The 26,084-nt window shown below is 47.9% G+C and overlaps 1 protein-coding gene across 8 annotated transcripts in view; it reads left to right on the plus strand.

Moving 5' to 3' along the window:
- The first annotated feature begins 3,715 nt into the window (after window positions 1–3,715).
- The window catches only part of ILDR2 (immunoglobulin like domain containing receptor 2), a 39,064-nt gene continuing 16,695 nt past the window's right edge, over window positions 3,716–26,084 (plus strand). For 3 of the 8 annotated variants that reach the window (XM_040090800.1, XM_040090810.1, XM_040090821.1), the window contains exons 1-4: window positions 3,716–3,842; window positions 12,564–12,896; window positions 13,974–14,093; window positions 24,233–24,289. In XM_040090800.1, coding sequence (XP_039946734.1) covers window positions 3,797–3,842; window positions 12,564–12,896; window positions 13,974–14,093; window positions 24,233–24,289 — 556 coding nt within the window. In that variant the 5' untranslated portion in view covers window positions 3,716–3,796. Of the gene's footprint in view, window positions 3,843–5,714; window positions 5,819–7,907; window positions 7,916–12,563; window positions 12,897–13,973; window positions 14,094–24,232; window positions 24,290–26,084 lie in introns of those variants that run through there. The other 5 variants (XM_040090840.1, XM_040090848.1, XM_040090856.1 and 2 more) reach the window with 3 other exon arrangements.

Here is a 26,084-nt window from a genome sequence, read left to right on the forward strand (position 1 = left end):
TCACTCTGTAAGTGTAGCAAAGGCATACTATGATTTTTGGTGTCTAAAAAGGAGACAGGAGCAGCATGGGAAATTTATACAGAGGAGTAAATACTATAGGAATATGCTGTTCTCTTGGGTTCTTCCTAAAGCTGAATTTAAATTACAGACCTGAAGGTTCATTGTAGTGAGAAAGCCAAATTTCTCCGTTAAATATTCTAAATATTTCTTGGTACAAACATCGTGATTAAAAAACAGTAGCAGTTTATATGTACATATCACTCACTCCTGATGTTAATGGGACGTAAAAGCTCTGTATTATTGTGCTATCAAATGTAGCCAGGCAGTTTGGAAAAAAAAGCAACACAGAGAGTGAATATATTTCAACAATGTCTTGCTGTGAAGCTGTCAAGGATTAATGGGAGAGTGCAGTCTAACGCAGCAAATGAGGATGTTTTACTTAGTAGCTATCTGAAGGGACTCACTAAATGCTATGAACTGGTGGAGTGTCACCCAGTAACTTCTGCGACGTGCTGATCTCGGTACTAAATCAAGAGAGCAGTGTCTAATGGCTGAGCCTGGCGTGGCATCCCAGAAAAGATGTTGAAATCACTGTTTCTATGGAAATTTCTACGAGGGAAATCCAGGGGGCTGAACGGCATGAAAATCTTCATGCGGCACGGTGGGTTTTCAGGGATGTTGCCAGATGTGTCGTTCCGACTTGAGGTGCTGGTGTAAATCGTTAGCTTAAAAAGCTGACTCTGCGTATCAGCAGAGGAAACGACCACAAAAGATTGGTACTGGAAGAGGAGAAAAGGGAGGGAGGAATGAAGTACTTGGCAAGGAGAGAAAAGAGCCAGCAGCTGGTACAGCATGAGTGAAAGAATTAGTTTGTTTGTTTCCCCATTGTTCAGCTGAATTTGTTGATGAGCCCATGGCTTAGAGCCCTCCTTCAGGTGGAGTCACGGTATCAGCAGTGAAACCAAACGATGTTGCAGTGTGGTATTCCTCCGATTCTGACTGGGACTAAATTACTCAGGGCAAACACCGGGAATTTGCTCATCCGGTGTCAGGGCTGTCAAGTGACTGAGGGAGATGAAGGTTTAAGTCCACCAGTGTGTTGTTTTCCGAAGGACAGAGAATCCCTGCTGGGCTGTGGCTTGAAGCCATCTGGCTAATTGCATAGGAATTTCCTCACCGTTTGAAGGTGAAGTGGGGCTAACTGCAGTCATGCAGCTTTCAGTCTTGGGCTAAAAGGAAAGACAACATCCCGACATTAACTATTAAGCCAGCTCAGATGTTGCAATCGTGAGATCAAAGGTCTGCAGAGATCTGGAACATCTATTCAGGGCCTGGGCATCCATCTTAGGTGGATGTATACAAATGACAGCTCACGTTAAATGAGAAAGGACCCTACAGTAAATTTATGAGAATTTCTTAGCAGATATAAATCCAACATTACATGCAAAACAATGGTGCTTCCGTCTATTGAAAATCTTTCCTTCCTTTGTCGTGAGTCAAAAGTTTAGCAAAAGTGATGCATGCCAAATTTATTTGCAAAAGCTGGAGTAGATTTAAAAAAAAACAAACAAAAAAACCAAAAAAAACACCACCCAAAACCCCCCAGTAGTAGCTAACAATAGTGACGCATAAGGGATTGTACTGCTCCCAGTGTTGAACAGATGAGATAATATCAACATCAGCATTGTCTCAGGAAACTCTGGATCAGAATCCTGGTCAGCTAAGTTACAAAAGGGCAAGGAACCAGAATTTCGCTTGAAATTTTGAGGGTTATCAGGACAAATGGTTAGGGGAAGGAGAGGAAAATAATTTTGTATTTACCTTTTTAGGAGTCTGAGTTCAACCCATACAAACTCTCATGGCTTATATCCTGTAGATAGGTAACTGGTGAGGCAAGCCTTGAGCTGATGCAAAGTATTATAATTCCGTCTGAATTTTCTGGAACCACACATTGCTGGAGGCTGAATTTGTGGCCCCAATGAGAGTTTCTACTTTGTCTTCCACCTGCAAGTGTGCATGAAGGCAGTGGGGTGTCAGATCAGTGTGCTGACGGAGAACAGCAGCACTGCTGCACGTATATACATTATTTAGTGTAAGAGGGATTTCTTAATAGCGAGTTTTAGCTAGTACTGCAAAACAGTTAAATTCATTATGTATCAAGTCAGAGGAACATCAGGACACTGATTGGGGTGGGTGTGTATTTTTTTTTTTTTAAGCAATGCTGAATAAAAATAAATTGCCATGTGAAAAAATATTTTCAAATAACTTTGAATAGCTCCAAATAAAACGCTTAAAAACAGATCAGCTGCCTAGGGGTTGTCTCTTTGCTTAACTTCATTTTCACTGTACTGACAGAGGGACTACACCTGTCTGAAAACAACCAAAGATGTTTCACAGCAATCATGTTGGTTTGGTTTTGTCCTTCAGAAATTATTGATTTTTTTTTCATTCGCACTTTTAAAGAAAAGCTTGTCTTGCTTGTAGAGGAGTTCAGTCTGAAAGACAAAATGATGAGGAATTACAAACAACTGGAAAACACCTGCTAGAATGTAAGCAGCTTGTACAGATTTCCTGCAGGCGTCCCTGTGCACTCTGCCTGTAGCTGCAGGACACACCAAGTGCTTTGCTTTAGAAAAAATAAGAATCGTTTATGTTTTTTGGCAGATTCTAGATGAGATGAAGCTGGAGACTACTCCCATCTCTCATGTGGATCACTGATGCCTGCAGCATCCCAGCTGTGGTTACAAACACCAGCCAAACCCTGTAAGAAAAGTGCCTGAGGATGAACAACACCCAAGGGGAAGCTGTGCTGGATGCCGTGAATGGGGAGGGCCATTTTGCAAGGTGCGTCCCCCTGGTGCTGAGCCACTAAAAGAAAGAGTGGTGCTATTTTAGCCGGCTACTTAGGCCCATGAATAATTCCACTGGCTTATTAAGTTTTCACAGAAACTTTAAAAGTTTTACGTACAGTTAATGTGTATCCACATGGGTTTGCTGCGGCCAGGACCATTTAATTTCTAAGCAACATCCATATTGTAAAGTGTCATTTAAGGCTATATGTGACCCCTTTCTCACAAAAACAAAACAAACCAAAACAAACAGACAAACAAACAGACAAACAAACAGACAAACAAACAAACAAACAAACGTCCCCTTCCAGTTTCATGTTGGCATGAAAACTTAACACCCTGCAACTCGGTTGCCCATTGTTAACAGCCAGGACACCTCCTCGCCTAAAATTATATTCTTTTATCTTAAATTACAATAATTAGTTGCTGTGCCCATGCTGGAAGTGGAAACCCGAGGGAAATTTAGTACAGGAACCGTCTACGCTCATTTCCCAAGGTATCCATTTGGCTAATTTGGGGAGGACGGGTGATCGGCGGGGACATTTTTAAGCGCTTACTAGAGAAGTTGTAAGAACCCCGCTAAGAAGCGGGGGTGCCGGAGGCTGAAGGAGTTGCAGAGGAACGTGCCGGGGTGCCCGCAGGCTGAGGAGCGGCACCAGGCAACCGAAACGCGCCTTTGCCGGAGGGAGGGAGGGCGGGAAGCGCAGCAGTTTCGGGAAGCCGCGTCCCCCTCCCCTCCCCTCTCCGCCGCCGCCCCCCGCCCGAGCCCGGACAGCGGCGGGGGCGGCCTCGGGAGCCGGCCCGGGGGAGGAGCGGAGCGGAGCGGAGCGGAGGCACACGGCGCGGCCGCTCCGCCAGCCCGGCCGGCTCTGCGGGGAGGCGGCTGCCCGAGCGGGGCCGCCCCCGCGCCTCTCCCGCCGCCCCGCGCCGCCTGGACCACTGGGAAGATGGATGGGCACGTCCTGGGATGGATCGTCCTCCTGTGGCTCGCAGGTAGGGCCGCGGGCGGCTCGGTGGCCCCGGGGTCCCCACGCCGTGCCCGGCCCGCCCGGCTCCGCGGCTTTGCCGGGGGCGAGAATGCGGGGGTGTCTGGGGAGATGCTGCGGAGGGAGCCGGCTCGGCGCCGGGAGCTGCTCGGGGTCGTCCCGCGCTGCAGTTTGCGGAGACTTGGCGGAGAGGGCTGGGGACGGGGGGGCAGCCGGTGCCTCCCGCCCGGCCGGGGGCGCGGGCAGGTCCGAGGGGCCCCCGGCGCTCTCTCCGCGTGGTCCCGGCGGCGCTTGGGGGAGAGACCCCGCTGCTGTCGGGGAGCGGGGAGCCGGCCCGGGGGGCCGGAGTGTCCTTGGCCGTGGTACCGGAGGGATGGCGACAAACCCCCGGCCCCCCCAGCCCGTGCCGTGCCGGGAACAATTGCAGGAACTTCTCCTTTACCCGGCGTCCTGACCGCACATGCCGTCTCAACAGAGGTGCGAGGGGAGGGGGCTGCCCTGCCTCTGCCCCGGCTTCCAGGGGGGCAGAATTCTGGGGGGCCTTCCCCGTGACGGTGCAGTCGCGCCCAGGCCTTTGCGAGCGCAGGACGGGATTGCTCCCCAGCCCAGCCCGGCGCCCACCGCTTGCCTCTCCGGCTCCCGAAAAGGTCGGGCAAGTCCCCCCCTGGGGCAGGGGGAGGGGAGCCGGAGAGGCGAGCAGGGGGGGCTCGGTGATGGGGAGAGGGCGGGGGGCACAGGCTGAAAAGGGGCCGGGTCTGAGAGCTGGGCAGCGAGGAAAGCAGAGGGAAGGGATTAGAGCAGGGTGCGAGCGGCGGGGCAGCCGGGAGCCGGGGAGAAAGAGAAAGCCGTGTCAGGTCAGGGGCAAGATCTGCCTCCTGTGAGCCGGTGCAGCAGCCAGGCACAGGCAGGAGCAGCAGGCTGTAGGAAAAGCTGCAGTGGGATGACTTAGCCAGGCAAGCTGGTTACAGGCTGAAAGAAGAAACAGGCACCCTTGGGTTAAGTGTCATATATTTCCCGCTGTCACCTATGTATCCCCCAAAAAAAGACCTCAGACTCTTCCCTCTTCCTATTCGGATTTAGTATTCGCAAGCAGTAAATTCGGCTTTTAGTCATAACACCTCTCTCCCACCACCCACCCACCGCTTTCCTTGCATTTTCGCTCTGAGTCATCTCCAACACCGGTGCCTGCCTACTGCTCCCTTCCAGGGTTTCACGGCCTCATCTGGGGCTTCAGCAGCTTCCAGCTCATCCTCCCTCCCTTCTCTCCCTTCCTCCTTCCCTGCCATTTGGCTGCTTCCAAATGTATCCCACTTCAGTGAGTTGGTCTGGAGTGCCAGCGCACCCACAGCTCCCGTCCTTTCCTACTAGCCATAGTAGTGTGCTGATAAATAGCATCCGAGGGCCGGCAAAGGAGTACTGGGTGTAGCTAAACGTGACACTACATTCCTCACTCTTTTTAAAGAGCTTCTTTATCTGGACACGTCAGGCTAATCAGGACTTTTTTATCAAGCTAAAAGCACGGGCTGTTGACACTTTTCTCCTTCCACTGAGGGCAGTTCACGGCTCCTGGCAGCGAGCACTGTTTGGAGCATGCAGGGTCGATGCAGAGAGACAGGTACTGCTGCAGCAGGAAGACCTTCCAGTTTCCTCTAGCCCTGTGGTTTTGAGACAGGACTGCGTGCTGCTGGTGCTGTGGAGAGCTGGCAGGCACAGGCTTCCGGCAGGCAACAGGTTATCCATAGCTGTGCGCTGAGGGATGGAGGCAGTCAGTGCTCGCCTGCTCCCCTCCACCCTCCAGCCGCTGCTGCCCAGCCATAAATCAGGTGCTGATGTCCTTTTTCACCGCCGAGAGAAAGCAAATAAGCAAAGGTGTGTGAGTGTGTGCGTGCGTGCGCAGGAAAGGAAGAGGGGACTAGCAAACATGGATTCAAGGTATTCGTCTCCCCAGTGGCTGTACAAAGGAATGAAAAGTCTGCCTCCAAGGTAAGGAGCCCTCATCCAGCCAGAGTGGTACGCTCCGCTCTGGGAAGGAGAAGTGGGGGTTGGGAGGTGGAGGGGCCAGGGGACAGAGTGCAAGATGGGGAAGAAGCAGGGAGACAAAAGGGAGCACGAAAGAGAAGGCTCTCGTTCCCTCCCCTCCTCCCTCCTCGAGATGGGCTGAGAAATTTCTAATCAGCACTTTCAGTCCCTTTCCTCCCAGCAGTAATTCCTCTCTGTCCTTTGTTTGTCTTTAATTTTTGGCTCTTGCATTTATCTTTTGTTTGGTTTTGCACATTGTGAGTTCTTACGGCGATTTAAAAAAAAATCCTGTGCGAGGTACAATGGATTGAGTTTGGCTTCTCCCCCTCCTGTCCTGCTCTCCCACGTGCCTCAAGCGAGTGTTTTAATAACAACAGCAAATGGATGAAGAGCAGGTCATTCTTTATTCCTTCCTGTGAGGTCACACGGGTTAAGATACGTGTGAGACTGTGTTCTCATTCTATAAAAAGAAGATAAAATTTGCCAAGTATCCTTAGTCCTTGTATAAAGCCTGTTCTTGTAAATTACCAAGTGCAGCTTGATACTGGAATGAATCCTCCCCTCGTGTTTACCATTTTCTTATTAATGCTGTGATTTCTAATGTATTTAAAACAAGAGCATAGTGCTGCACTGGAGGCTGAACTCCAACTTTATGTACAGAACAAGCAGATCAAAATTTTTCTGCCTCACATCTTGGACTAAGCTTGGAATTATTACAATTAGAGGACTGTCCATATTAAAATGGGATCTTTTCTTCCTGATAAGTCCTTTTCCACCAGTAATTTAGCACTCAGTCCCTGTGTACCGTCTCTGTACCTGTTCTTTCCCGGCCACAGTTCAGGAGGGCAGGCAGAGGGGGCGTGCTGGAGCACAGTTGTGCTTTGCTGTTTCTGGCCAGCTGACCACACTTCTTGGGAAGGCAGGGAAATGGTTGGACTCTTTTACTTGTCTTGATTTAAAGTGTTCGTCTGACTACCCTTGCCTGGCTTCACAGAGCATAAGTGTAGCATAACTGGGAAGAAATCTTATGTCTTTCTTACTTTATATTCCTGTGAGGTCACCTTGAGTGAGACTGGCAGCAGTGGAAATCCCAATGCCTTCCCAAGGACAGGTATTATGGCTTGGTGTTACAAGGCTTGAAGAGACTCCTTGCATTTCTTTTGCTTTGTTCTCAGGCTTCTGATGAGTGATATTTCTGGGAGTGATTTCTGGGATGCTGAACCAAGTCTAGATCAGGAGGCATCTGACAACTGTTTGATCTGGTGGCCAGAGCTGAGATAATTCACCTGAGGGCATCCAGAGTGGCTTTTGTGAAAGTGTGTGAGGGGCAGTGGTGAAGGAGTGTAACGAGCACAGGGAAGATGGTGAAGAGAATGAAGTGAGGAGCGGGGGGTACCTTGGGAGATCACCATGGAGAATGGGGAAGGGCAAGGGATAGCCCAATGTCTATTGCAGTCATTTTGCACAGCCTGAGCTGTCCTACATGGAATGTTTTTGTGTTGAGGTTCTGTTCTGTGAGTGCTGAGTGTGTAAGGCTATGCTTTTCTGCAGCTGCTTTGGGTTTTCCCCTTTCCAGGTTAAGTAGCTGGAGAGCTGAAATTCTTGGTTTTGCTGTGGAGATGTTGAAAACAGAACCATGCTTTCACCTCAGCTGCAGCTGGCTTGTTCAGGCACTGGTTTCTCGCTTCCAAAAAAAATTGACAGTTAGTGGTCACATTGCTAAGAACACAAGTCTGATAGGACCCAGACCAGGACATCCAATTAATTTCCCATAAACACTTGACACATGCTGATGGTGATTGCTTTTGCTGATAAATTGCATTGGATTGGATTTAGTTCAACATGAGTAGGCAAGAACCTGTACAATACATAATCTCAGTGATCCCATTGGCTCTCTATTCATCTGTTTACACATCTCTTTATCCTTTATGACTTTCTGGTCTCAAAACCCGGATCTTGCCCTTCCTGATTCAAGCTTGATCCACATATGGAAGTGTGAATGGTGTGCCAGTATTCAGCAGTGGGGGAGAGAATACTTTAAAATGATGCATAGTATCCAAGGTGCCAACGCCACTGATGCTTTTGCCCAACAGTTTATTTGGGAAGTGGTATAAGCTACCACCCTGGGGGCGCAGTCTCTTCCCAGGGAATGGATGCTTTTCTGCCAAAGCCCTGAGGTAAAGTCTAGGAGAAGCTTTCCTGAGGTGCCTGGTTCAGGACCCAGTAATTTCCATTCTCCTGTGCGCACAACTGCCGCTCCTGTCAATAAGGGTACATGAAAATGGGGGATGCAATCTTTGTGGTTTCATAGAATCAGCTGTACTACCTCAGGCAAGTCAAATAATTGCAAGGAAAGGGAAGAGATGAGATGCATGCACAGATAGAGATGCATGCATGTGACCTGAAGAATAATGTGTGCTGCCTTCTCTTGGACTCAAGTTCTTGCCTTCTAGAAGGATGCAGCCTGAGACGTGTAGTCCCACCGAACGACAGCATTTGGCTTTGTCATTACTTCCAGGGTTTGGCGCTTCAGATAAATTTTATTCTAACTACATGATATTTAAGGTCCCCTCCAACCCAAACCATCCTGCAATTCTGTTCCTAGAGGCTAAATGTGTAGTGAAGCTCAATCTTCCTGGGAGTCATTTCACCTCAGGGAGGCATAGGCTTCTCTGGAGCCAATGGCACAGCGAGAGCCTCGGTTATCACCTCTCAATCGCCTCCTCTCTTGCTGGGGGAAGGCGCTTAGGAAGATCAGGCTCACAAGGCTCAAACCCGCCCTTACAAATATCCCCTCTGTAATCGCTTCCTGGAATTTTCTTTAATCACCAGTGAAATGTATTAGCGATGGCTTGTGTGTAGTGTTGATTGCATAGTCTGAATGCATAATCTGAGGACGGTTCAGGAAAGGAATCAGAGCGAGGAGACAAATGCACATTGCCAATTGAAACAGACAAACCCCGTACGATTATATTTCGGAAGTGTGATTATTTTTAAGCTCTTTCTCCAGGGCTGTGTGTGTATATATATTTGTACAGACACTCAAAACCATGGATTCTTTTTGTTTTCTAGGAGAAAGGATAACTGTGTTTATAAGATGCAATTGATTAATGTCTTCAGACCTTTTTCTTCGGGTTTATGAGGGCAAGAAGGGGGGAAAGCAAAATAGTCATGTAATCATGAGACTCCCAGGAGCTAGGTTTTTTTCCTTGTGAAACTTGAAACATTGTGAAGTTCACAATGAACAGGTTCCTTCTCTAGAGTGCAGGAATTGCATTTCCAGGATGACTTTGAAGTATGGGCTAATTTTTCTCTGTCTACATCAGTCAAAATATTCAACAACACAATTCAGTTTCTTTTAGACCTATTTTTCTTCAGTTTCTTTTTAGACCTATTTTTATTAAACCAGACAAAGAGCTACCACGGTGCTGTCACCAAGCTTCTCGTAATTTTTCACGTATTTCACTCTTTTTCTTTTCTCTGCTGTATTAAAAACTCAGTGATCTGTCCTGTGATACGTCTGAGGCTTTTCTTGTGTTGGCTACACTGCATTTTAAGGTCAGCAGTTACTTCTTGAAGGTGAGGAAGTCCTGTAATTCTCATGGCTGGACATAACAGATCAGTGTAAAGCCACCATCTTGTCTTCAGGCAGCCAAACATCCTGGTGTCCTTTTTGATGGACGCTGTTACAGCAGTGACAGACTACATGAATCAATTCCAGTAATTCTTTTTTGGCAGAGGAAATAACAGGTGTATCATTTCCCAGTTCAGCCATATATAATTATATATAATTTGACTTAAATAGATCTAAAGTTTCCTCTGCTCCAGTCTCCAAGTCTGAGGCACTGTGTTGCTCTTAAATGCTATTCCTGGAAGGAATCTGAAAATAATACTTAAGAAGTTAATAAAGAGCTTGGGATAGAATATAGAAGATGCCAGATGATTTTCTGCACATCTCCAAAATGCTTTTTTGGTAGAAACAGAATTCCTGTGTTTTCCCCAAAGCTGTTTTTCTTTTCTTGATATAGACATTCACATGGGGGTAGGGTGGGGAAAGTTAGTCAGATGAGAATTTGCTAAAGCTCAGCTAATCATTTATTAAAGCAGTCGCTGGCTTGCCAAACTCATTAATCTCATTAACAGGGAAGGAAGGCTATGGTGCATGGTTAGCTGAGAGCACTGTGTTTTACTAAGCAGCACCCTTGGTTCACAAGGGAAAGGTTGAAATATTCAGCGTGTCACTGTTTTATCCCTGAAGCTGAGGTAACGTGATGAGTCACTTGATCAGCTCACGCCACATGCTGCCTTTGGCCTCAGACTGTGAGGGGTCAGGCACGGAGCTGCCAGACACAGGTCTGACACGGACCCATTGGGTCTTCAGGGTGTTCTTCATGTTTCTTGCATTCAGGTGCAACCCAGAAAGTGTGAATCTCTGGAGAGGATTAGACGTCACCACTTGGTGCACCTTGAGAAGCAAGTGGTGGTGTTCCCTTAGTGCCACATGGCCCTTATGCTTGGTCCCTGGGTAAAGGCAGCCTGGCAGAAATGTCCCAGCTGCCACTTCCTGAATAATCTCTTTGCCTGAGTCTTAGGAAAGTGCAGGAGCTGCCTCATTCCCCTCCCTGTCCTGTGTGAGACCTCAGCTGTGCTTGGTGCTACGCTGGAGAGCAGCCGCACTTCAGCGTTTGGGTTTGGGTCCAGGCACTTCTGGCAAAACTGATAACCTCCTGTGCAACTCCCACATGGCACGAGCACAATGTGCACGATGTCCTGTACTCATTATGGGCATAATGTAGCACTTCTGTGCAAATGTCAGAGCACCCTTGTACTCCTCAAGCCTGCACATAGTAGTCCCCAGGGCCAAATCCTGCCTAGATCAGTAACTCTGTTAGGATCAGTGACCACCTTGCCTCTCTGAAATAAGCTTTCCCCTAGGTTCTGTCCATACTGTGTTTTCCTTTCCAGCTGGGATTTATAGACTTTGTGCTTTACAGTTCAGACAGTGATAACTTGTTGAATTTAATATTCACTGTTTTTCCAGCCTCTTCACTTTCCTTTGGTTCTGAATCCTGATCACACAATCTCTGCTCGCTTTCGCTTTTCAGGTCTGCAGCTGTCTCCACCTTTTCTCTTCGTGCCAGCTGTTGTTATACAGTTGATGCTTTTATTGCTCTCTGCTTCAAGCTCCAGTGCTTTAGTCTATGCCTTTTTTCCCTCTCATTCTAAAGATATCTCCTGTCATTTCACTTTCTTTTGCCAATTTCCATCTCCTTTTCATCTCTGCTTTCTGGAGTGGGTGGGTTACTTTCGCTGACTCCATTTCCTCTCTTCTCTAGATAGTTTCTGAATCTCCTGCAACCTGACTGCAGCCCTTTGTACTTATTTTGACCCGGGCTGAGACATCTTCTCCAGCTTCTTCCAACTGAATGCAAGCTTCCTGATTGTCATCCTGCTTATCCTTCTTCTTATTTTTGCTCTGATACTTTATCCTTACTCTTTTTTTTCTTCTTTCTTGCATTTTCCCTTCTGTTCTGCTGCTTCTTGATAGCAGGAAGTCTTTGTCCTCAGTCTTTTCATTCCTCACTAAGCTTCCCCGAGTCCACCACTCCTTTCTCCAGATGTTGTGTAGACTTTTTCTTCTGCTTTGTTGTCTTGCGTGTTTCCTTGTATATACCTCTTTTTCCCTGTTTCTCTGTGTATTCCCTCTTTTCCACCTGCTCTGGGTGAGGTGTGTGGCAACAGCAGCCTTTTCCATACTGAACCCGATTCCCTTTTTCCAGTGTTGTGTGAGTGCTCTCAGAGACTGCTGCCTGCAGCACAAGGAGGGAAACAACGAAGGGCATGTTGGGGAGTTTTGGCCATGTCCCTGTGGGGGGATGGAGTGCCTCACTCTCCCAAGGGCTGGCATTGCTCACTGACTCTCCCTCAGCTACACAAGGGTGTAGCAGCAGTCCCCTGCATCTTCTCTGGGGCCTAAATGCATCAGGTTCAGGCTGCAGCTCTCCTGTCAGCTGCTAGATAAACATTACATGTTGAGATCCCTCTCCTCCCTGGGAATGTGAAAATCTTGAGGGTTTGGGCCCTTTTTCTCCACACCTCCCACATGGAGCAATTCCTCTCAGAGCTACTTGCCAGCCCTGGGAAGAGCTCTGTGATTTGGATCCATTCTTGCATGGATCTCTGCAGTTTTGCAGAGCAGGCAGCACTAACTGGGCACGGGGGCAGAGTGTGCTGGTCCAGGCACTGTGTGTTGCCTGACTTGTAAAGAGGAGGTGTGATGCCACTGAGATGGGGCGGGAGGTGACTTGTTCTGCAGTGGGGATGTCATGAACTCAGGATCTGGCCCCTTGGCTGACCTGCTGTACAATTGGAGCGTGGCCATCCCTAAAATACCTCTTCCTTATGTTTGAACCTGCCACAGAAGCCGTGAATCATCACCCCGTTGTGATAGGGCTTCTACAGCATAAGGAACATTTGAGCTTTCAGCCCCATCATGCTGTGTTTTTCTTTGTGACTGTAAGCTATGAAACAGCAAACTTATTTCTGCTGCCAACATCCGTGCTTACATACATTGAGAAGTGTTGCACCCTGGCACCTGAAACAGATGGACAATTTTATCTGTGTGGGGGGAATGATGCTGTGGTAGAATGCAGTAGCTCCCTCTCCAAGCAGTGCCAAGGCATATGATACTCATGTTTTTGTCTTCCAGCTGAGGTGGAAGGGTTGCAGGTCACTGTGCCTGAGAAGAAGAAGGTGGCCATGTTATTTCAGCCTGCTCTGCTTCGCTGCCATTTCTCTACTTCTTCCACCCAACCAGCTGTGGTACAGTGGAGGTACAAATCCTACTGCCAGGACCGGATGGGAGAAGCTCTGGGCATGGTGACTTCTGGTTTGCAAACAATGAGCAAGAGGAACCTGGACTGGGATCCCTACCTGGACTGTGTGGACAGCAGGAGGACAGTCCGTGTCGTGGCCTCCAAACAGGGATCTGCCGTCACCATAGGAGACTTCTACAAGGAAAGAGATGTCAGCATTGTCCATGGTAACTTTCCTACCCCACTGAGGCTTGGTGGGGGCTGGAATGGACCCTTAGCAATTTGGGATACTGGAGTCTGGCAGTAATTATTCAGTTGACTCTTAGAAAAGGCTGTGGGAAGGGAGCTGTTGTATTTAGGATTCAGCCAACCAACCCTAGACACAAAGGTAATTTCCTTTGGCACTTCCCCTGAATTGACTCCACCTAGGTCTTCGATTCAGATACAGTATCCTTTTTTCCCTTCCATAAAGTGGAAGCTTTTTATTCCTGACTTCTGCATATTGCTGTGTATATAGATTTTCCTTAGCAAAGGGGTGGCAGCAAGAGAGATACAAATTCAGTCTCTGCAGATTTGCAAGGTTTTTCTTCCTTGCAAATGCCACTGATGTTTTCCTAGGTCTGAAATACCAAGATTATCCTATACCTCATATTTGCCCAGCCACAGACTTCAGCAGCTTACCCTGTCATGAACCTAAATGCACACAGCCTTGGGCAGAGTGAAAGGAAGAGATTTCCGTGGGGTGGAGTCAGGTTGGGTGGAGATGGGGAATGGCAGGGTCCTTAAACATTTTTGTCTGGAAGGCTGTGTGAGAGACCCTGTCCCTCGAAAGTACAAGGTGTCAGATTGACTGGGGTGGCCACCTAGACAGAAGTGGAGACTCCTTGGTGTGGAGAGCACGTGATCAGCCTCACAAGAGGGAGTGTTTTCCTTTGTCTCTGTGTAACCTCCTCACAAATGACTGACGTGCTGTAGAGGAGGCACTGTCTAAGCCCTTCTTTCATACATGAATAGCACTGGGACCCCAGCCTTAGAAGGCAGGAAGTACAGGGAGAGACATTAGTGACCTCTTCTGCTCTTGGCACTTGCAGACTGGGCTGCCTCTGCAGCATTATCTGTCTTCCCACCTACAGCTAGAAGTCCTGAGCCTGTTGATTTTTCCTGAATACTGAGGAGATTCTGGATGAGGTTAACCCCTTTTCTTAGTAAGAAAAAGAAATGGATTTGGGACACGGAGCATTCAACACTCCATCCTTCCTGTAAGTGTTGGAGGGAAAGCCTGACTTTTCTTTTTTGCCTTCCAGATGCAGACCTGCAGATTGGGAAGTTGATGTGGGGAGACAGTGGCCTCTATTACTGCCTTATTATCACACCAGATGATGTGGAGGGCAAGAATGAAGAATCAGTGGAGCTGCTTGTGCTTGGTGAGGCCTCTTGTCGGGCTGCTTTTTCAGCAGATACCTGATGCATCTTTCCTCCTGCCCTCTTGCTGTCTCTCCATCTCTGTGCACTGTATTACTATGGGTGTAAGAGCTATGTAAAACAGTCCCTGCAGCACTGTCACCGTTGCCTTGCACCTTGTGCAGTCATTCACACCTAGGCAAAGTGGGTGGCAAATGCTACCAAACCAGAATAGTAATGTTTACACCCACACTGCTCACACGTTACACAGGCGTAAATGACTGCAGAAAGTGCGGGGCTATGGAAAGGCAGAACCCTTGTTTTTAAGGGATAAAACAAAAAAACTTGCAGCAAAATGAGCACTTGAGACAGAATCTTTTAACAGCAGACACCCAGAAGACATCAGATCCTGTGATTTTTACAGTCCTCATCCCCCTCCTCTGACCTGTGACAACGTCAAAAAGCACTGTGTTGAATGTGTCAGTTTGGGAGATTTTTTTGTGTGCCTAATAACACTTGTCCAGTTAGAGATGAAGTTTCACAGTCGTCCTGATCAGGTCGGAGCTGGTGCTGCCACTAACAGGACCTACCCTGTCTGTGGTGTTTGTGCTTGGCTCTGTTTCTGTTGAGCTCCCTTGAACAATGTGCTGAGCGGGATCAGTTTCTTCCCTGTTTGCAGGGTTTGCTTTCAGTGGTGGCTTCCGTGATGCAGCTTGCTGTAAAGGTCAGAAAAGCAGCCATTCCAGCTAGAGGAGAAAAGCGGAGTGGAATGGGCTTTCAGGGACTTTTGCTGACATGCCTGGAGTCAGCTGTAGTGCTTCAAGCCTGGATTCCCCAGGAGAGCAAGCTGAGTTTTTCCCAACTTACCTTAAGACCTCACCATGGCTCTTGTGTGTACAGATCTGTGCATCCTGTGATGGAAATATTAAAAAGCTTGGGTTGATAATGTGTAGGTGATCTGTGGAGGTGTGCAACAGAACATGTCTGTCAAGCGTTCCCTTGATGTCCTGCCAGAGGTCAGAGTTTAATTGGTGTTTATATTTGGAGCTGTAGTTTTCACCAACAAGTAAACCAGACTGAATGAGTGAGCGGCTGTCACAGTGCCATTGCCTCTTCTCACCCGTTTAATGTCAGCCAAACAATGGACAGTTGGAGTGGAAGGTCAGAAAGTGGAAAGTCACTCCAGAAAACAGTGTCACACACCTGTGTAAATCCACAGTGTGAACTGTGTATCATCTGCCACTTCGTAACAGGCCCAGGACCAACCTGTGTGAGTTCAGGTGAGGTTATCTCTGCCAGGTGGCAGTGGTAGCTGTTAAATCCTCTCCTGGGGTCCTGTGTCTGTGTAGTGATGAGCTGCTGAATTTTTGTCCTTTCTTCACCTTCCTGTCTAGGATTTGGTGTCTTCCTCTTGTGCATCTACAACTGTGCTCAGACACCAGTGATGAAGTAGTGCCATGGTAACAGGAAGAATTGGTTTTTCAGTGTGTACAGAAGTCTGTGGGGAGAAAACACAGAAGTCCCCTCCTCTGGAGCTGTCTTGATGTCTCTGTCCCCAGTTCATTGTGGCTATGTTGGGGGACACCTGTAGCTTAGGCTCTGTCACCCTTGACTGCATCTGCTTTTCTGTTCGGCCTCTGGGTCTGACCTTGCACTTTATGCAGCTCTCTGCCAAGTTTGGCAGCAGCATGAAAGCAGACTTGTCGTGGGCTTACTTCTGCCTCATGCTGTTAGGCAGCTTCTGTATATTGCTTTTCCTGGGTAGAGGCAACATTCCAGCTTTTGGTGCAGTTCCAGGGTTACCTACCTGTTTTCTTCCTTCCCTCTCTTTCCCTTCCCACCTTATTCTTTTCCTTCTGCTTTTGTTGTTACTTTTTCTTTGTTTTCCTTTATCTCTCCCTATTGATGGCTAAAGGATGAAGCAGCCAGTGATGAAAATACCATTTCTTAATATTTTGCATATTCTGGGATATTTTTTGTTTATCCTCCTGCTTGGAGAGAGACACTGAATACAGATGTAGACTGTAGCAATTCCACAGTCCTAGGAGATGTGGTAAAAGGGTTTTGTTTGCTGTTCTGCTGCTCTTTGGGTGGAACCCAGATTCCCTGTTAGAGAGGCTGGAGCAGCAGAGGGATAGTGAGAGATGCTACAATTCCCAGAGCACACTGCTGTTTGCTCCCTGCTGACAGTGGTCTCTCAGATACAATTTACACTGCTTATTTTGGGGTTGCTGCATGATTTCAGCATACATTAGAATTTTTGAATAGAGCAGAGGTTCTACCCACTCATGTTATCCTTGGGGTGACAAAAAATCAGAATGGAAAAGGAAATAGGAAAATATCCCTTCTAGTGGTTTCATATTAATGCCAGGATGAAAGGGCAGTTTAATATCATGCTGAAACCATGAAAAGACTGAGAGGCAAAAATGGTAGTTATCGTACTAATAGCATCAATAAATTAATGGAAGTTTGTTTAGATAAAAGTGGAGGGTCCTGCTTTTATACAGTGACAAATTGATCAAAAGGCACTTTATCACGACTTAGAGCAAAATCCAAAACCTGGGCAATTTACAGTATTTCTTTTTTTTCTTAGAAAAGTGATCACAGAGACCTTCAGTGACCTCTTAAGTAGCCAGAGAGCCCGGGTCATGATGGGGTTGCATGCTGGGTTTTGTGACCTGGATGTGTCGTGTTGACACACAGAGCTGCTGGTCCCCTCTGGGTAGCATCACAGAATCCCATGTGCTGTCCTCGTGTCACGCTTATTTCAGAAAAGCATACAAACATTTATTGATAGCCATTTGTGCTCAGCAAAGCTGAGGGGATTTGCAAAGCATACCTGATGTTAGGCATGTGCTTATTATGTACTTTTCAGCAAAGACCTTTCCGTATTTCTTGCTTAGTCAGGGGCTTGAACCCTCTCTAAGGGAATTGGTGCAGGTGAAGGAAGAGGGGTAGCAACCTCTGCCTCAGAAACACAGGAAACTGACTGGTAGGGAACCTCCTGTAGAGTAAGGAGAGAATTTAAATTAAAAAAAAATACTATTACACATTTATTATATTTTAAAAATGTATTCTTTAGTCCTTATTACTCTCTACAACTGTCTGAAAGGAGATTGTAGCAAGGTGGGGACTCATCCGCAAGGTGTGCCAGAGGGGGTGGGGGTTCAGGTTGGACATCAAAAGGAATTTCTTCCCAGAAGGGTTGGTTAAACATTAGAATGGGCTGTCCAGGGAGGTGATGAAGTCACTCTCTGTGGTGTTTAAGAAAAGACTGGGTGTGGCACTCAGTTTCGTGGTCTGCTGGTGTTTGGTCACACGTTGGATTCGATGATCTCCGAGGTCTTTTCCAACCTAAACAATTCTGTGATGCATATGCATTTTGATGGCATTTGGAATCTCCAAACAGGATGGAGCATGCTGGAAACTATATGAACTCTGCTTCTGCTGCAGACTAGTCCAGAGTTTAGCAATTCCACAGCAGGAATCAAGTGATACTCCCTGCAGTCATGTTTTATTAGAAAAGGAGAACCTTTGCTGACGTTACAGCTGGGCTAATGAACCTGTTTGCCACTTTATACATTTTATTTTTTAAACTTTTTCATATGATTGAGTCTAAAAGGCTGAATCCTAAATTGAAGGAACTCTACATTTCTGTTGTGGTAGCTGGCAGCTAATGTCCTGCTTCTTGAAACACAGACAGTGCTATTAATCATATTGTTATTTGTGGCCCCTCTATATTGCTTTTTTAGATGAGATTGTCAATGGGCTTTAGTAAAGTAACTCATTGCAGCTTTTCTGAAGGGAACTGCAGGTGTGCCAGTGCAGGGGTGCGGTGTGCCCTTCAAACCAGAAGTACAGTGCAGTGTCAGAGTCATCCTAGCTTCGTGTCACCAGCTCAAATCAGGAAGCAGTCCGGCTTCATCGCATGGCATTGCAAACAACCCAATAAGCCTTCCCAAGAGGCTACTTGGGAATTTACTAACCAGGTGCAGGGACCTATGGGAGCTGCTACACTGCTCCCTTCCCCAGCTAGAACAGCTACAGAGCAGTGCCTGTACATTCAGCTCAGCACAGCTGGGCACCCTGGAACGCATAGGTCTGTGCAAGCTCGGTGATGTTTGCATTCTGAGATTTTACATAGCAAAGACATGCTTCACAAAGCAGTGCTTCCATTCCCCAGGACCTGTCAAGTTTCTGGAAGAGGCCAGAAAGTACTCCAGTAATCCCAGCTGTTGGTTTGGCGCTTTGGTTAGTGATCCATCCGTGATCCATGGGCTATTGTCTGCTTTCTTTCCAATCCAATTCAGCAGCTAATATTACATAAACTGTGCATCAGTGAAATATTATTTTATAGTTAATCACAGAATCATAGAATCATTAAGGTTGGAGAAGACCTCCAAGATCAATGAGTTCAACCTTTGGTTGAAGACCACCATCCCAACTAAACCATAGCACTGAGTGCCACGTCCAGTGTTTCTTGAACACTTACAGGGACGGTGACCCCACCACTTCCCTGGGCAGCCCATTCCAGTGCTTTACCACCCTTTTAGTGACAAAATTCTTCCCTATGTCCAATCTGAAACTGCCTTGGCCATTTCCTCTCATCCTGTCGATTCTTCCCTGGGAGAAGATGTTAACCCATCTTTCCACATCCTCCTTTCAGGCAGCTGTAGAGAGTGGTAAGATCCTCCCTGAGCATCCTTTTCTCCAGGTTAAATACCCTCAGCCACTCCTCATCAGACTTGTGTTCCAGCTCCTTCCCCAGCTCTGTTCCCTTCTCTGGATTCATTCCGACACCTCAGTGCCTTTCTCAGAGTGAGGGGCCCAAACATAACCACAGGAGTTGGGGGGCCTCACCCGTGCTGAGTACAGAGGGACAGTCACTGCCCAGGTCCTGCTGGCCACACTGCTTCCTGATCCAAACCAGGATGCCGTTGACCTCCTTGCCCACCTGGGCACACTCTGGCTGATGTTCAGTCACTTTTGACCAGCCCCCCAGATAATTTCTTATTGTGCAGTTTTCCAGCCACTGCTCTCCAGCCTGTAGCACTGCTAGCTTCTCCAGGAAAATGTTGTGGGAGACTCAAAGGCTTTATTAAATCCAGGAAGACACATCCACAGTCTTTCTCTCATCCTCTGGATGGGCCACCTGGTCATAAAAAGGAGGTCAGCTTGGTCAAGGAGGACTTGCCTTTCCTAAACGCATGCTGGATCCTTCTGATCCGCTGGTTGTCGTGGATGTGCCATGTGGTTGCACTCAAGATCATCTATTCCATAACCTTCCTGAGCACCAAGGTCAATCCGATAGGCCTGAAATTCCCCAAATAAATCTTTCAGAAGCTGGAGCTTCTCCCATTGTTTTGCTTTAAATAACAACAGTTAGCACTTGGTTTGTGTTAATTTCTGGAGGCAGCTGGCAACTAACACTGGTAAACTGACTTCTTATGCATTTTATATTACCAGCCAGTATCCACATAGGCTAAAAGCAAAATTTAAAAAGTCTCACACCCGTAGTAAAAGTAGTAAAGGATGTAAAATAAAGAATGTGGATACATATACACACATGCAGCATATTGTACAGTAATTAATGTACTAATAGAGACATGTGTTGACTTCCAGTGAGGATAAATCTCCACTGGGACACGAGTGTATGGTGTGCAATGCTAATAAGGCAGTTCTTACTCAGCAAAGTGACTCAATAGCTGGTATAAATATAGCCAGGTTTGGAGTATCTTCTATGCCAGGAGAGACTGTATAATAAAATTTGACATAATTTCGCAGATTGAAAAGTTCTTGGCAAAATTTTCCCTTACATGATGTTGGTTTTAGGATTTTGCTCTGATTTGCTGAAAAGCTGCCAGTAGCATCTGAGCCAGTGCTCGGTCACAGGAGTTGGCAGAGTTGTGCTGGTGGCCTTGTGTTGGGGATGTGTTGGCCCACATCTCGGCTGGGAAAACGTCTGTGAGCAGCTCCACCGAGAGGGCTGGCTGTCCTTGAGCTGTGACCAAAGGTGGGTGGTGCCAGCAGGTGGAGGAAGTGATTGGCACAGGAGCCTTCCTCTTAAAAATCCGGGAGAAGCGTTGATGCACTGCCCCAGACCCCTGTGCTGCCGCCGCGGCAACCTGCTTCCAGTCCTCCTCGTCCTAGCCCAGCCTACTCCTGGTTATTTATTTCACACCAATTAGGAGTGCTACTTGTTGCCAAGGTTTTTTACCCCTGTTTTCCTCCTTACTTGCCAGCTGCTCACAAAGGAGACTGGTGTGATTAAAAGACCGCGGTTACCGGGGTAGCCATGGCAACAGCCTCCTTGGAGGTCTCTGTTGCCTGCTGAAAACTTTGATCTCCAAAAGGGGAGGCTGCTGTTTCTCCGTCCAATTGAGGAGAAGGATGGGAAGAAAGGATAAAGTTTACTCCAACAGAAGAAGTGCAGAAGAACTCATTTTGCAGAGCCATGCTCCCCCAATAAATCTCACAGCAGCTGCCTTGGAAAAGTATCTGATTTACAAGGGCCACACTTCCTCTGCTATGCTTTCCAGCCTCTCCTCAGGACAGTGTCCCTTGCCAGGGGCCTCTTGCTGTGGCATGGCTTGGCCAAGTTTTCCACCACTGAGAAGGAAATAATTCCCTCTGTAGCTGCTGTGCCCTATGATCCCACCGCAGCAGGTAGGGCTGCAGAAGCAGCCTTTAAACAGGAAAACAGTTCAGCAGTTACTGCCATGGTTACCCAATATTTATCACATTTATGCGATTGCCAGTATCTACCGTGTTCCCATATTTACCCAATTGCCGTGTTTCTGACTGCACCTGCGCCCACTTTATTCATGCCATCATTTCTTTTCAGCTGCACCACTTACCCTAATTATTTTTGTGTCTCTTCTCTGCAGACTCTCTGCTAATTGTGTGCTTGACTCCAGGTCTTCCCTGCTCCGCTGCTGTTTGCTCACTGCTCTGTCGCCTGCCTGCCTCCCGTCTATTAACTCCCGTCCTCGCTCGCCTCTGCTGTGTGTCTGCACCTCTTGGAGCTGCTCTGCATCCCCTCAGCTTTTCCTCTCCCATTCCTCCTCCTGTGCTCTGCCAGTGCAGACGAGGGGCTTGCGCGCTCCGTTGCATTTCAAGGCTGGCTGGGGCCTGGGGCGTGTGAGGTGCCTGGTGAGAGGCCGCTATGGGCAGGTAAAACCCTTCAGCAGCATGGTGGGAACGGAGATGGCACGTGTCCCAGATCCTTGCAGAATGAGGACAAGCTCCTAGCTCTGACACAGTCACCCGGGACGACCCTGGAAAATGGGGCCACTGTCTATTCCCTGTACCCCTCGGTGGTGAGAGCTTGCACAGAGGACACGAAGCGCTTGGGGTGGGGGCACGGATCTGTGAACTCAGCAGTGGTGCCCAGCCATGGCTTGGAGTACTGCAGCCCTTTCTCAGGTGGGCACAGCTGCTGTGCAGAGGTGCTGTGGCCCGATGGTCTCTTGGAAGGATGTTTTACTGAATTGGTTCTTCCCCACCAATTACTATCTAGCCCCAGCATCCACTTTAAAATTTCTTCAAAAAAAGCCCAAAAAAACCAAGAGAAAAGGAGCTGAGCTTAAAGCCCAGGGAAGGAGCATCCTAGGTGTGGAAAGATGGGTGGGTGCTGGCCATGGGTGCTCTGACTGCCTTCTGCCTCCTGTTACAGCCATGGGTCTCTGTTTTGGGCAGTGTGTGACCCATCAGGGACAGTGGTGGGAGCCTCCTGTCGCTGGTTGTAACGGTGGGCAGCCTCAGCCTGTTGGCTTCCCTGAAGGAATGGTTTGGGGAAAGGTTATCAGGGGGTTAATCCAGCTCAGGGCAGAGTAGGGGCTGAGCTGTGGGAAGCTGCTGGAGGCACGGCAGTCCAGGGGTGGGCATTGTGCTCACTGGCAGTCATCCGGGCTGGGCAAGGCAGGCAGAGTTCAGGCAGAGCTGTGGTGGGATTTGCTGCTGCCTCGGGTCCTCCCAGGCTTTGTTCGTCCCTGCTGGAGGCTCTGGGGCCCCCAGGGCTGTGTGAGTCCCGTTGGCAGGGCAGGGATGCAAATTCCCCGGGCAGATACTCTGACAAGCCAAGTGAGGCTGCACAAGCAGGGAAGTACTGGCTGCTCGTAGGTAGCAGAGAGGAGCTGCTCTAGTTGTCTTTGTTTTTATCAAGTTCTCAGGTGCTTTTACATTAAGGGATGCTTTTTCCGTGTTGGAGATCAGAAGGCACCCAGCACCTGTAGCAGGGTTTGAATCTCTCCAGGTAGGCTCAAAATAAAGCAGGCACCTATTTGTCAATGACCATTTGAGAAGGAGTTTCTGCTGTTTAAAGGTGTCATTTCCTTGCCTATTTTACCACAAACAGAAGTCCTAAATTAGCTGTGTACCTCCAGCAATTTGTCCGGTGGCATCTGCTCTCACACTAGGGCTGCATGTGAGCTTGTGCAGAGGTAATGTCACATGAGAAGTGAGCTACATGCTCATGTCTGCCCATATTCTGCATGCCTGTGGTTCATGTGGGTGCTGTTCACATATGCACACGGAGGCCTGCAGAAGAATTGCTTATTATTTTATCAAAATAAGGAATATACTTAATATGCATGTGGAACATAACACGCTAGTTGTGAGCGGCTTGGACACTTGATCCCTCCAGGAAACGGACTGCAAAGAATGTCATGAAACTCTTTGTAAGTGTAGATGAAAATTTAGCAGCAGACTGGTGGCAAGAGTCTTCCCTCAAAGTGATAAATGGGGAGCAATTATGTGAAGCATCACCCTGCTATCTTTTGCTAAGGATTCGGGACCACCTCATCAGGACGGGCGTTCCTGTGAGTACTAGTCAGCTTTGATGAGTTGCAACTGGCTCCAAAGCACTGCCTGCAGCCATGGTACACTCATTATGGCTCCAGCAGGCTTCCTTGTGGATTTTTGATCTCTACAGAGTCTCTGCTGAAGCACTGAGGAAAAAAAAACGGATGGTGGGAATTTGATTGTAATAGCCTTCAAGGACAGACTAGAGGCTGAGGAACTTGGGATCCAGTTCATCACTGTGCCTCAGTGCTGCATAGTGCAGGACCTGGAGGGCTTGTGGGGAGGTTAAAGGTAGCTCTCTGGCACTTTTGCATTGGCCTGCCCTTAGCTGCTCCTGTTGTTATGCCCACAATGTGTGTCTCTCTTCAGAGTGCAGCTCTCCTACCCTATGCATGTCTTTAAAAATGCCAGGATGATGCTGGGGCTCTATGGGAGAGTTCACAGAGCAGCTGCACTTAGGGCTGTTCTGCCGATGCGCAGGTGTGTGTAAATTACAGCTGAGCGCTGTGCAGGATGTTTGCTGTGTACTGGAAATACCCCAGACATTCTGTGCCAAAACAAACAGGCATCAGGCTGCCTTTGGGCTTGGAGTTTGTTTGTTTATATTTGGTTGTGAATTATAAATTCGAAGTTGACTTGCCTTTTTTTTCTGTTTTGTTTATGTTTGTTTCCTTTTTCTTTTGCAAGGTGATCCCACTAATTTCTACATGAATCCTTCCCTGCCTGGTTTGCTTCCATTGGGAGTTGGCCGTTGTCACACAGTCTCACCAAGATGCTCGTGCATCTCCAAATAATTAGCACACATGCACGGCATTCCTTCAAGGCTCCTTTCCTGGAGCTGCCGGTGCACTCACAGAGCCCCACACGGAGAGCAGCATCCATGGGTTTTGGAAGCACGTGGCTGATTTATCAATAGCCTTGAGTTAAAGATGTTCCACATCCATAGAAGCTACATCAGTTCCTTTAAAAAATAAACTGTGTCCTTCTATTTAAGAGCTGTTGTGCATTTCCAGGAGCTTTTGCATGTGTAGAGCTTAACTCCAGGAAAGATGTTACCATGTAACCATGCTAAAGGGACTCCTTTTTCTTGTCACTTTGTGCCTAGATTGGAGAAGCTCTGCTCCAGATTCTTTCCCCCCAGCTCCGCTGATAAAGATAAAATGCAAGGACACAGAAATGGCAGAAGTGCAGAGGCAGACACCAGGCATCGAGCAGGATGACATCTGTGGTTGATAGGAATTCACATAACGCAGAGTGCAAGTGGGCTGATGAGGAAGGGAACTGGAGGCTAAGGCAGGGGCTGGGGAGTGTGTTTTTCTTGCAGTAACCTCTCTCCTTCTCCTCCTTCTGTCTTTTCTAGGCAGGACAGGGCTGCTTGCTGATCTCTTGCCCAGTTTTGCTGTGGAGATTATGCCAGGTATTCAGTCATTTCACCCTTAATCATCCATTCCTCTGTCATCTTGTCTGTTTATCCTTCTGCAGCGTCTTCATGTGGTGTATGTTTCACTCGTATGTGTGTTTTTTTGGGGGATGTAAAGAGAAAAGCCCATCACCTGTTGGAAAAGTGCTGGGTTCAGATCTGAGAGAGCTGGAGCTGGGCCCTGCTGGGAGCCAGCATACAGAGATGGTTGATGTCATGCCAGAATCAGTGTGAGAGCAGAAATGCCAGAGCTGTTCTGGGGAGGTTTTCTATCAAGCTCTCTGCTCTCCCCCTGCCTGCACAGAGGAAACCGTGCTGCAGCCTGTGAGACCCCACAGCCCTGCGTGGCTCCTGTGCAGTCGCTCAGCTCCCCAGAGCTGGCCTGTGCTGTGCTCCACCATCACCACAGATGGTAGCACAGGAGGTGCTGGGAACAGAGCATGGGCTAGCAACCCATCAGTGGCACAGCCCCTCCTGTGCTGCCTGGCCAGGCCACGAGCTTGGTAACACCAGGTGGCTGGGCCCGACGCGAGAGCTCCGTGCCCGTGATAAATCCTTTGCTAGCCAGAACGGGCGAGAGCCACCAGTTCTGGTGCTCCTTGCAGGGGAGACAGAGGCTGTGCAACAGATTGCTCTTGAGAGGGAAAAGCTGTGAGAATATTTAGCCCTCGAGTCATCTGATCGTTCCCTGGTGGTGCCCGAGGAGCATTTCTTTCACACGTTTGTGCAAAAATGCAACTCCACATAAATGTGTGAAGCTATTTTCGAGCCTGTCCCAGAGATGCAAACGGAGAGAAGGCAGACACTCACCCACCTCCAGTGTAACCCAAAGCTCCCTAGAATTCCTGCATGGCAGGAGAGGGATTGGTCTTTTCAGCACAGATAACAGTTGATCCTCTATTGCCTAACACTTTCCCCCCCTGTTATTTAGGATTTCATTGAATGGGTATAAAATTATGGTGTGCTGGCCAGATACCTTTCTGGTACCCTCACTGCATGGGTAGACGACAAGAAAATGTGAGATGCAGCAGCAAAGCACATTTCAGCTGTTGGTTTTGCCTTTTACCTGAGTAAAGAAAAGCAGATACTTCTTCTGCAAGGACAAACCAGTAGTTTCCAACCAGCAAGGACACAGAGCTTGACAGCTTGGTAATAATTTGAATCTCAGCATTACACAGGTGTATCAGGAACTGATTGAATCCCAGTTTTGTCCATAAAGGAAGAGGCAGCAGGCTCTCTTTTTGCTGTTTTCGTAACCTCATCTGAAAAGGAAATGGTCTAACTTCCTGTGCACTAAAATCCTGACTCACAGGTCCCTGTGGCTGGGACACTGATTTCGAGCATCCACTTTATATGCTGAGTGAGTATCCTGCGATGTGCAATGTACACACTAACCTGACCCTCTTTTGTACTCCTGGAATGTTTTCAGGGAGACCACAAATATGCTTCTAATGAACTTGCTGTCTGCTTTTTCCTCCGCCAGGCTTTTACCCTTTATGGAGTGGTTGTGAACTGTTCACTAATAGCTCTGGAGATCTGACACCTGAGTTTCACTGGATAGCTGTGGCTGGCTACTTGTGTCAAGCAGTACTGTTACACCTCCTTCTCTGTGTCCATGATGGTTGCAGAAAACAAGATGAGAACACAACAAAGAAAACATCACTAAGCTCTTGCTTAGATTGGCATAGATTAGGAAGTACAGGACTGGAAAGGATAGCCTGGCTCCCTATCTTGCATTCTATCCACCTCATCATGGAATTTCATCCTTTCTGTAAGTTTAGCAAGCTTATGA

The sequence above is a fragment of the Hirundo rustica genome, chromosome 2 (genome assembly GCF_015227805.2).
Source record: "Hirundo rustica isolate bHirRus1 chromosome 2, bHirRus1.pri.v3, whole genome shotgun sequence".
NCBI classification, from domain to species: Eukaryota; Metazoa; Chordata; class Aves; order Passeriformes; family Hirundinidae; genus Hirundo; species Hirundo rustica.